The sequence below is a fragment of the Apis dorsata genome, unplaced genomic scaffold, assembly GCF_000469605.1.
Source record: "Apis dorsata unplaced genomic scaffold, Apis dorsata 1.3 scaffold_348, whole genome shotgun sequence".
Lineage (NCBI taxonomy): Eukaryota > Metazoa > Arthropoda > Insecta > Hymenoptera > Apidae > Apis > Apis dorsata.
The window spans coordinates 8,944-17,401 of NW_006263615.1; the positions used below are offsets into that span (position 1 = coordinate 8,944).

General features: G+C 30.5%; 2 protein-coding genes across 2 annotated transcripts in view; one reads left to right on the forward strand and one right to left on the reverse strand.

The window, feature by feature from the left end:
* The window catches only part of LOC102671449 (facilitated trehalose transporter Tret1-like), an 11,171-nt gene extending 6,008 nt beyond the window's left edge, over nucleotides 1-5,163 (reverse strand). The window contains exons 1-2 of the mRNA XM_006618305.2: nucleotides 4,622-5,163; nucleotides 2,109-2,298 (exon numbers count right to left, since the gene is read on the reverse strand). The gene's annotated coding sequence lies outside the window, so the exon portion shown is untranslated. The remainder of the gene's footprint in view (nucleotides 1-2,108; nucleotides 2,299-4,621) is intronic.
* Nucleotides 5,164-7,219: 2,056 nt separating this feature from the next.
* LOC102681033 (NADH dehydrogenase [ubiquinone] 1 beta subcomplex subunit 5, mitochondrial) lies at nucleotides 7,220-8,185 on the forward strand. The gene is made up of 3 exons (XM_006618384.2): nucleotides 7,220-7,374; nucleotides 7,634-7,845; nucleotides 7,916-8,185. The coding sequence occupies exons 1-3, from the start codon at nucleotides 7,260-7,262 to the stop codon at nucleotides 8,168-8,170; spliced, it is 582 nt and encodes a 193-aa protein (XP_006618447.1). The 5' UTR covers nucleotides 7,220-7,259; the 3' UTR covers nucleotides 8,171-8,185.
* The last annotated feature ends 273 nt before the right edge of the window (nucleotides 8,186-8,458 follow it).

Consider the following 8,458-nt stretch of genomic DNA (forward strand, 5'->3'; position numbering starts at 1 on the left):
ACGTAACGTTTGACGTGTCGTTTGGTTACAAATGATAAGATAAAAAAAAACATTTAGAAACAACAATGCAAAAATTTCAATGTTTGTAACGATCACGTTTACGCTCATGATCAGCCGGCTACCGATCACCAAGTCGCCAATCGATCCTCGTGCCTTGTTTCATTTCAACCTAGTACATATCACGGTAACAGTAATTGACCTATTCAACAGCGGATTGTAAATGGATGTGGAAGTAGAACACCTACCGGTATACATGTATTTCCTACATTGTAGCGAAAGAATGCAACTTGCTTTGCTAGATATTCTTCCCTCAATATTAACGATATATTGATTTTAATTAAAAATTAATTGGAGAGGAGAAAAAAAAAAAAAAAGAGAACGTCGATACTAAGCGATAAATTATCATTTCATTAATTTCGTGGTAATTTCATTTAGGAAACATTAGCCTGTTTGACTTTTAAATATTAACTCGATCCTCGTTCATTCTCTGTTTACAAGTCTTGCTATACGCCGTTTATATAAGAGATGTTCTACACACAAATTAACCATATTAGCAGGAAACGTATGACAATATTAGGTCAAAGTTTAATTTCCAAAATTGAAACTGCGAAAAACAAGTCGATTCGTTGAAATTGATTACGTTTAAAAAAATTGAATCATTCATCCGATATATATATATATTTTTTTTAATACGATCAATGTTCATAAAGATTTTCTTCTTTTCTTTTTAGATAATTTGTTTTACGCTTTAGTAGTTATTCTGGATAATTTTTTTTTCTTTTTTTAATCTAATCAAAAAAGAGAAAAATAGGAAAGAAAAATTAAACAACTCTTCTTTCTCTCGTCTCGTCTCGAAGACAAGGAAGCATCGACAATTTATACATATATGCCGGCAAAACTGGTTCTCCGGAGAATGAATCTTCCTGTTATTCCTTCGAACGAGTCACGTGTTTTCGTTTGATATCGCGTTGAAAAAAGAAAAAAAAAAGAAAAGAAAAATCGATCGTCGAATTCCGTTAAAATTATTCGATGAAAATGTTCGTTTTACCACAACCACTCGATGATGAAATTAATGAAATACATCGATCGATCATCGATATATTCTTCGATGAAGAATCGTGAGTCGTGAAGGACACTTTCCAAAATTCGCTTACATCCGATCATTGTAATACGTGTACAACACGAAAACAGATTCGATTAAGTCCTCTCTCGTCTTCGAGGACAATCGAGGAATTATATACGCGTATGTAGTTTCGATACGAGATCGTCATCCTCTGAATTCTCGATTATCCTTACTAGGTGTTATGAAACAGAAACCAATCAGTCTAAAAAAAAAAAAGTCAACTAAGCAAATAGTTTTGAGAACCTCTTTTCACGGAACAATAGCATGCCAGTTCGTGTGACACGTTACAAGCTCAAATTACGGTTTGATAAAGAAAAAAAAAAATAAGTAATTGCTTAAAGCTATTAGTACGTAAATGTTTTTATAATTAATATAATTTATGCTGTTTCACAATAATAAATAATAATAATCGATAAACAGTTAAACTCAAGAAATAGAATTTTACAAATGGTGAAAGGAACAAAATGGTTTCTACCCTCTAGAATGGAAAACGACGGGAGAAAACTACCTTGCTCTCGAAGGTAAAAAGGGGAAAAGAAAAGCAGGATTTATCCCGGTAGGATGTAGGACCCTGTTCACAGAATGGAAAGTGAATAGAGACGATGACTACAAAGGAAAAAGGAAAAAATCTTTGTGAAGAAATCTTTCGAAAACCAGTTCAGAGGATTGTACCTGCGACGGATGGATGGATGGATGGATGGATGGATGGATGTGAGAATCGGTCTATTTTATAAATACCATCTGCCACAAAAGGAGAATAATTTAATCCCCTTTCATTGGTTATGGATACAATGTTAAATTAATCATGCATACAACTCGAGATAATTAAGAAATCGAATGACATCATTTCTTATTCAGACGTTCATTACAAAGGCTGCATGTTCGCCATTATTATATTAATCAAGCGATTTCTTTTCCCCTTTGCATCCAATTTATCTCTGTAAATTGTTATGAAGCAACGTGAACATATTTTCTTAAGACTAACCTTAACGAGTAAGGATCCATAGCTGGTTTTTATGCCTCTCGTTCCAACGATACAACGTATATTTATCTATTCCTCCCTCTTTTTTTTTTTTTTTTTTTAATTAACGCTTTAGTCAATTTGATCTTTTCTAAAAGGTATCCTCGTCAACTCGAAGCGAGGATCTCGTACTTGGCCACCATTTTACGTTATTCTGAAAAAAAGAAAAGATGCGAAACATCAAATATAATTTTATTTAAATTATTCGTATATATATTCCCGGTTGCACGAAAGGATAACGATAATCGAACGTCACGTGGAAGACGTGGTTCGCTTGCATAATTCTCCGCGCAATGCACATATCGTGGGCACGAACCAATATCTCGAAGGAGATCATAAAATACTTTAACACAATTACGCGATAATTTCACAGTTGCGCTCACAGCAGAATATTGACTTTCTATGTCGAACGCAACGATATTTTTCACCTTCTTTCGTAGAAACGTAAAATAGAACATGCACATATATACGTACGTGTGCACCGCCCTGAGGAAAATAACTTCGCGAAAGTTCCTCGAGCATACATCGTGACGTTCACTGTATCATTAGATCAACGATTATTTTCCGATTATTTTTCTACGAAATGACCAATCGAGGCGAGAAATATTCCATTCGAATGAAAATATTCGATTGAAAAAAACGAAGCTTGTTAAGCTTATTGTATATTATAGAAAAGAAATTATCTCGTTTGACGACCAACCCTTGAACGATAATAAACTCGACTCTCAAGGAGAATCCCGATTAAATTGTTTTACGGCACGCAGCTGTAGAATTCCTCTCGAGCAAAACGAGGGAAGGGGAAATCAGTTGTTTGTGAAATTGTTTTTTTCCTTTCTAATCGCTGAAAATCTATTCTTCCTTGAGCGAAAAATTGTAACGAGATCAGGAGTTAACAAGCACGACACGATTCTTGAAATCGTTTGATACTGAATCACGATCAAGATAGTTTAGAGTTTAAGCACGATTGCATAAGAGATTCACGTGCCGAAGCCCGTCACGTGATTTACAATTAAGGACAAATATGTCGATAATAATTTGTCGTGTCGCATATATAACTGGAAATTGACGAATATCTATTATCTTTGAGAGGAATTAAGTGTTTTATTTAATTATTTAATGAGCAAACAATGTTTGCGACACTTATAGAAATTATCAAAGATTAATTGTCGATTTTAAGTCAAATAATATATTAAAATAGATTAATTTTACAAAACTCTTTATCTACATTAATCATCGATTAGACCATCGAGTAAATGAAACAAGATAATCCACATATGAAACCGTTACGTGAAAATTTATCTTTTTCTAAAAAAGTGTGTGATAAAATATATAGCAATTATTTTTAATTTTTCGTCGTATTTTTTTTTTTTTTTTTTTTTTTTTACACTCAGACTTTTACAATCAATACAAAGGTAAATTTCCTTCGGTCGTTTTAAATATAAATTCTGAATAATTCTCACCTATTATTCGGTTGCTATTCATTCAAATGTGAAACGACGATGATTCGATTTGAAACGTGCACCAGGTCAGATCAAAGATCGGAAAATAAAATTGGATACGCGTTATGTTAAGCGTCAAACGCACGATTTATAAATGCACGATATAATAAAAATTACGTCATTTACACGTTTAAATCATTTGTCGATATCGAAACACATTTACGTTTATAACCATTATGATAACGTCGTTAGCTCGTAAACTCGTATATGTATGCTTAGAAAAAATTTTCAAAGTAAAAACAAAACAAAGGAACCTGGCACGATTCAAAGGAGAGAGATATCGTTCTGTATATTTTGGACGATTCGAGCATTAGGTTGATTTAACGACAAATGTTATTTTCAACGAAAATTCGAATCAGAATTCACATAAAAAATTTCTACCTCTGATCGATATAGAAAGAATATATTTCTTCGAGAAACGAAGCTTCACTAATTATTTAGAGCCTTGTATATGTTACTCGTAGTATCGAAATAAGTCACTGTCACATGGTGTCTATTTTTGTAACGATGATCGATCGTGTTCACGTGTGTGAAATGTTCATAACGTTCAGAGTAACTTGAACTTCCTTGAACCTTAAGAACAAAGATTGTTCTCGAAAGCGGTTCTTCGCTTGGTTAAAAACACGGATTTGCCATGTCTGACTTTCAATGAGGGGACTCGTAATAGGCGAGTTTCAGCTCTTGGTCGATTTCTTCGACCCGTACTCGAGCCTGACTGCCTTTCGGTCAATCCTATTCGCAAAACCACGAGAACGGAAGGATCGATCAAAGAAAAGTCAACGACTGCACTCTGTACCTTCGTGCTTCTCTGTCATTTATTACATACATCGGATATTTCTATAATAACGAATAGTTTATAACTCGACAAAAATTTCGTACCTTCTTCGTTTACTTACGTTCAGATACATCGATAAAACATCTCTGGCGTAAATATAATAACAAATTTACATGTACATTAAGCAAGCATAAATTACTCACCTTTGACTTTTGACTTTTTCTTCCTCTGTTTTAAATTCGATTCTGAAGCGTCGATAAATTAACCAGATGGATCAAAATTGAATTAAAATTTTGAAAGAACTCGAACGAGAACGCCTCTTTCTTTGTTTCTTTCGTTTGTTAGGTTAATTTCTCTCTCTCTTTCTCTCTCCCCCTTTCTGTCAGTGGAACGAAGCAGAAGTCTCGTCCTCCGGATACAAACACCTCGCGACGTGCAGTGCGCGGTGGCCGGTACGCGACTAAAGGCTGGGCACGCTTGCCTTGCGGGTCGGTCGATCGTATCTTCTCGACGTTGTCTGTTTTCTGTGTCGGTATATTGCTGGTGACAAAGCGAACAATTTAAGGGTTGCTAACGCGTCTAGAAAGCACAGCACCGTCTGTTAAATGCTCAGCACACACAATATGACAGTATGATACGAAGTATACATATATTGTTGGACGATGACCTATTCACACTCGAAACGTTCAGTCGATGGGCAATACCGAGGCTCATGGCGTGATTCTAATGGAGGAAACCTTTCGTTCGAACCTCGCGTTCCAACTTCGAGAATAGAACTATTCTAACCGTGATCATATATTATTTTGAAGAATGAAATGTATACAATCTCTATAAGTGAAATCAATTTCAATCGTAAAAAAAATAAAAATATTTTTCGGATGAATTTACTTGGATTAATTTTTTTTTTTTTTTTTTTTTTTTTAAAAATTTTTTTTTTTTAAAAAAAAAAAATTTTTAAAAAAAAAAAAAAAAAATATCAAAAAAAATTCACCCCAAAAACATTTTTTTTTTTTTTTTTATCTTGAAAAATTTATTATTTTGAAAAATCAAACAACGATCCGACTCACCAAATATCCGATATAGGAATATGTATGTAGTTCACGTGTACAGCAGCATGTATTACGAAAACAACAATGAGTAGAAGGACGTGCGAATCACGTGGACAACGAGAGGGATTTGCTGGTTGTATGGTGCACCGTATACGTAAATTTTTCATAGATTTATCTTTGTGAAGCTTGATAGAAGGGGAAATTCGCGAAGCGACCGAGTGTCTCGAAAGAACATGTAAAATTATATTGGGAAAGGCTCGCGGTCTTTAACCCATTTCTTCAGGGCCACCTTCTTGATGAAATCTGTACGTACGATGTAAACATCCAAAATGGGAAATTACAGTTAATAATAATAATAATTTTATTGAATTTTTTTTCATTAAATTATATCTAATCGATTTGACTTTCTCGAATTAATGCGTCGCAACTTTCCTTATGTTATTGCGCGAGATAGATTGCGATACACATACTTGAGTCTTAATCAAAAGAAAAAAAAAAAAAAAAAATATTAAACATGTTGTTTTTCTATAAGATATCTAATAGAATCATAAAAAAAGATAAAAAGAAGAGTTCTGCGTGTTGAAAAGTTATCAATTATAAGTCATAATATCTTTGAGTGAATAATTAGATAATATTTTATTAGACAATAATAGGCTCGTTAAAGAATATAAATATCGTGTATCCCAACCTACGTTATGTATCATATAATTTACGGGTGTTTAGTCGAATCATTGTTATAACATACCCTTGTTATCTTTCCGACAAAGTAACAAATACTTATCATTGTTGCAATGTTCTTAATATTTTTTTGTGACTACTAATCGATTTTATAATACCAGTTAATACTAGTGTTGTTATGTATCATGTACGACGCGTCGAATGTGAAAATCTTCAGCAATACAACGCCAGTATTAATTTCACTTGAATCGATATCATTTATTCCAACGACTATATATGCACAAATTACTCACTCAGCTCTACATAAACGATCAAATTGTTCGAAGTGTGTTTTAATATTTGTTCTTTGCCAAACGATGAATATGCCGAATAAGTATTTCAAAATGTTTATTAATATTAGCATATTAATATTAATAATAGCATAATTAATAATATAAAATATTATTATTAGTAACAATATTAATATAACTGCATTAAGATATTTATATCATATTATTGTATATAAATTAATAATAAAATTTTAATTTTTCCAGTTTCTTTTAATTTTATTTTCCAACAATTTTCGTTTTCGAACACGATTCACAATGATTCGCGAGTGTTTATAATTTAGAATCATTTCTTGAGTTCAATTACTCACTTAACCCAACTTCATTGATATTAAACGTAGTTTATATTATATATATATATATATATTTATGTGGCATCACGAAAGTTTCATTGCGAATTTTTTCTATTTGCAATTGCAACTATGTTTAAATATAGATTTTTTTAGAAAGATTTTTTATAGGAAGAAAATTGAACTTTTTATTTTTTATTAGTTAATTTATAATGCAAAACATATTTTTCGAATTTAATCTTTTATAAAAAAAAATAAAATACAAAATATTAAATATAATTTCATATATTAAAATAAAAGAATTTATAATAAAAGTCATCGATCAAATTTGTTTGTGTAATTATTATAATGCTTAAGCAATTTTAATACTGATAAAGTAGATTCTTAGTCAATGTGCAATTTAAATTTTCGCGGTTTACAAATGGTAGAGTACTGTCGATAAGTTAGTAAAGAAATATATACATAAATACTTTGTTCTATATTGTAGTTCTAACCAAAATGGTCGTCTTGAGTAGACTCTTGTTTGTAAGAAATCAAAAGATCTCTCATAGAAATGGATTATTAAATAAATTAATAGAAAAAAATAATAATAATTATACATTTCAAAATCAAGGTGATAAAGATGATTGTATTTTATTTCGTATATACAGTAGATCAAAAGTGATAGTGTTTTGTTATGCAATAAATTGTCGTACAATATATAAATTATATCAGTTTGTTCGTTTATAGTTTTTTTAATAGTTTAAATTTTTTAAATGTTTTTAAATGTTTTTTTTTAAATATTAAAACTATTACAGTGAAATTATTTATAAATTTTACATTTTTGTAATAGAACATATTATATATTATATATTTAATTTTATGATTTTTAGGGGCATTAAGATGGATGTCAGAACATCGAACTATGGAAATAACTGCAAGTCGTTGGCAGTGGCATAAAACTAAAGATTGGATGCATTTTTATTTCTTTGTAGGTGCTATACCTGCTGGTTTAATTATTTTTTTTACCAATATTTTTATAGGTCCTGCACAATTAGAACCAATTCCAGATGGATATATTCCAAAACAATGGGAATATCATAGGGTAAGATTTTATATACAAACATTTTAAATGTTTATTAAATAAAAAATTCATGCATGTAATAATTTTATAGCATCCTATTTCAAGATTTTTATCCAAATACTTTTTTCCAAATGAGCAAATGGAATATGAAAAACTTCTTCATAAATTAACAGTGGCTAACAACAAGCGATTAATATTTAAATTAGAAAAACAAATATTTGATTTACAAAAGAAACATAATGATTATAAATATTGGTCATATAAAGAAGGTACAGCATCACAGATAATAGAACTAAGAAGAAAAATTGATGAAGAACATAATCCTACTGTAGTGAAAGATATATAAGTTTGATCCTAATATAATTGAATGATATATAAAATAAATTATATGTATTTAAATATAAAGTAAATTTAACATAGGAAATAAAGCAAAGTAAAATAAAATAATTTATATTTAATTTTTAAATGATTCAATAACTTTCTAAGAATAATATATGGCATTTTGTGATTTTTATGACAAATAAGATTATCTATTTTATTACATATATAATATAATATTCTACTATATTATATAATCTATTCTATTCTATTTTATTAATATGATTTTTTATTATCATAATTTTATAATCAAAGT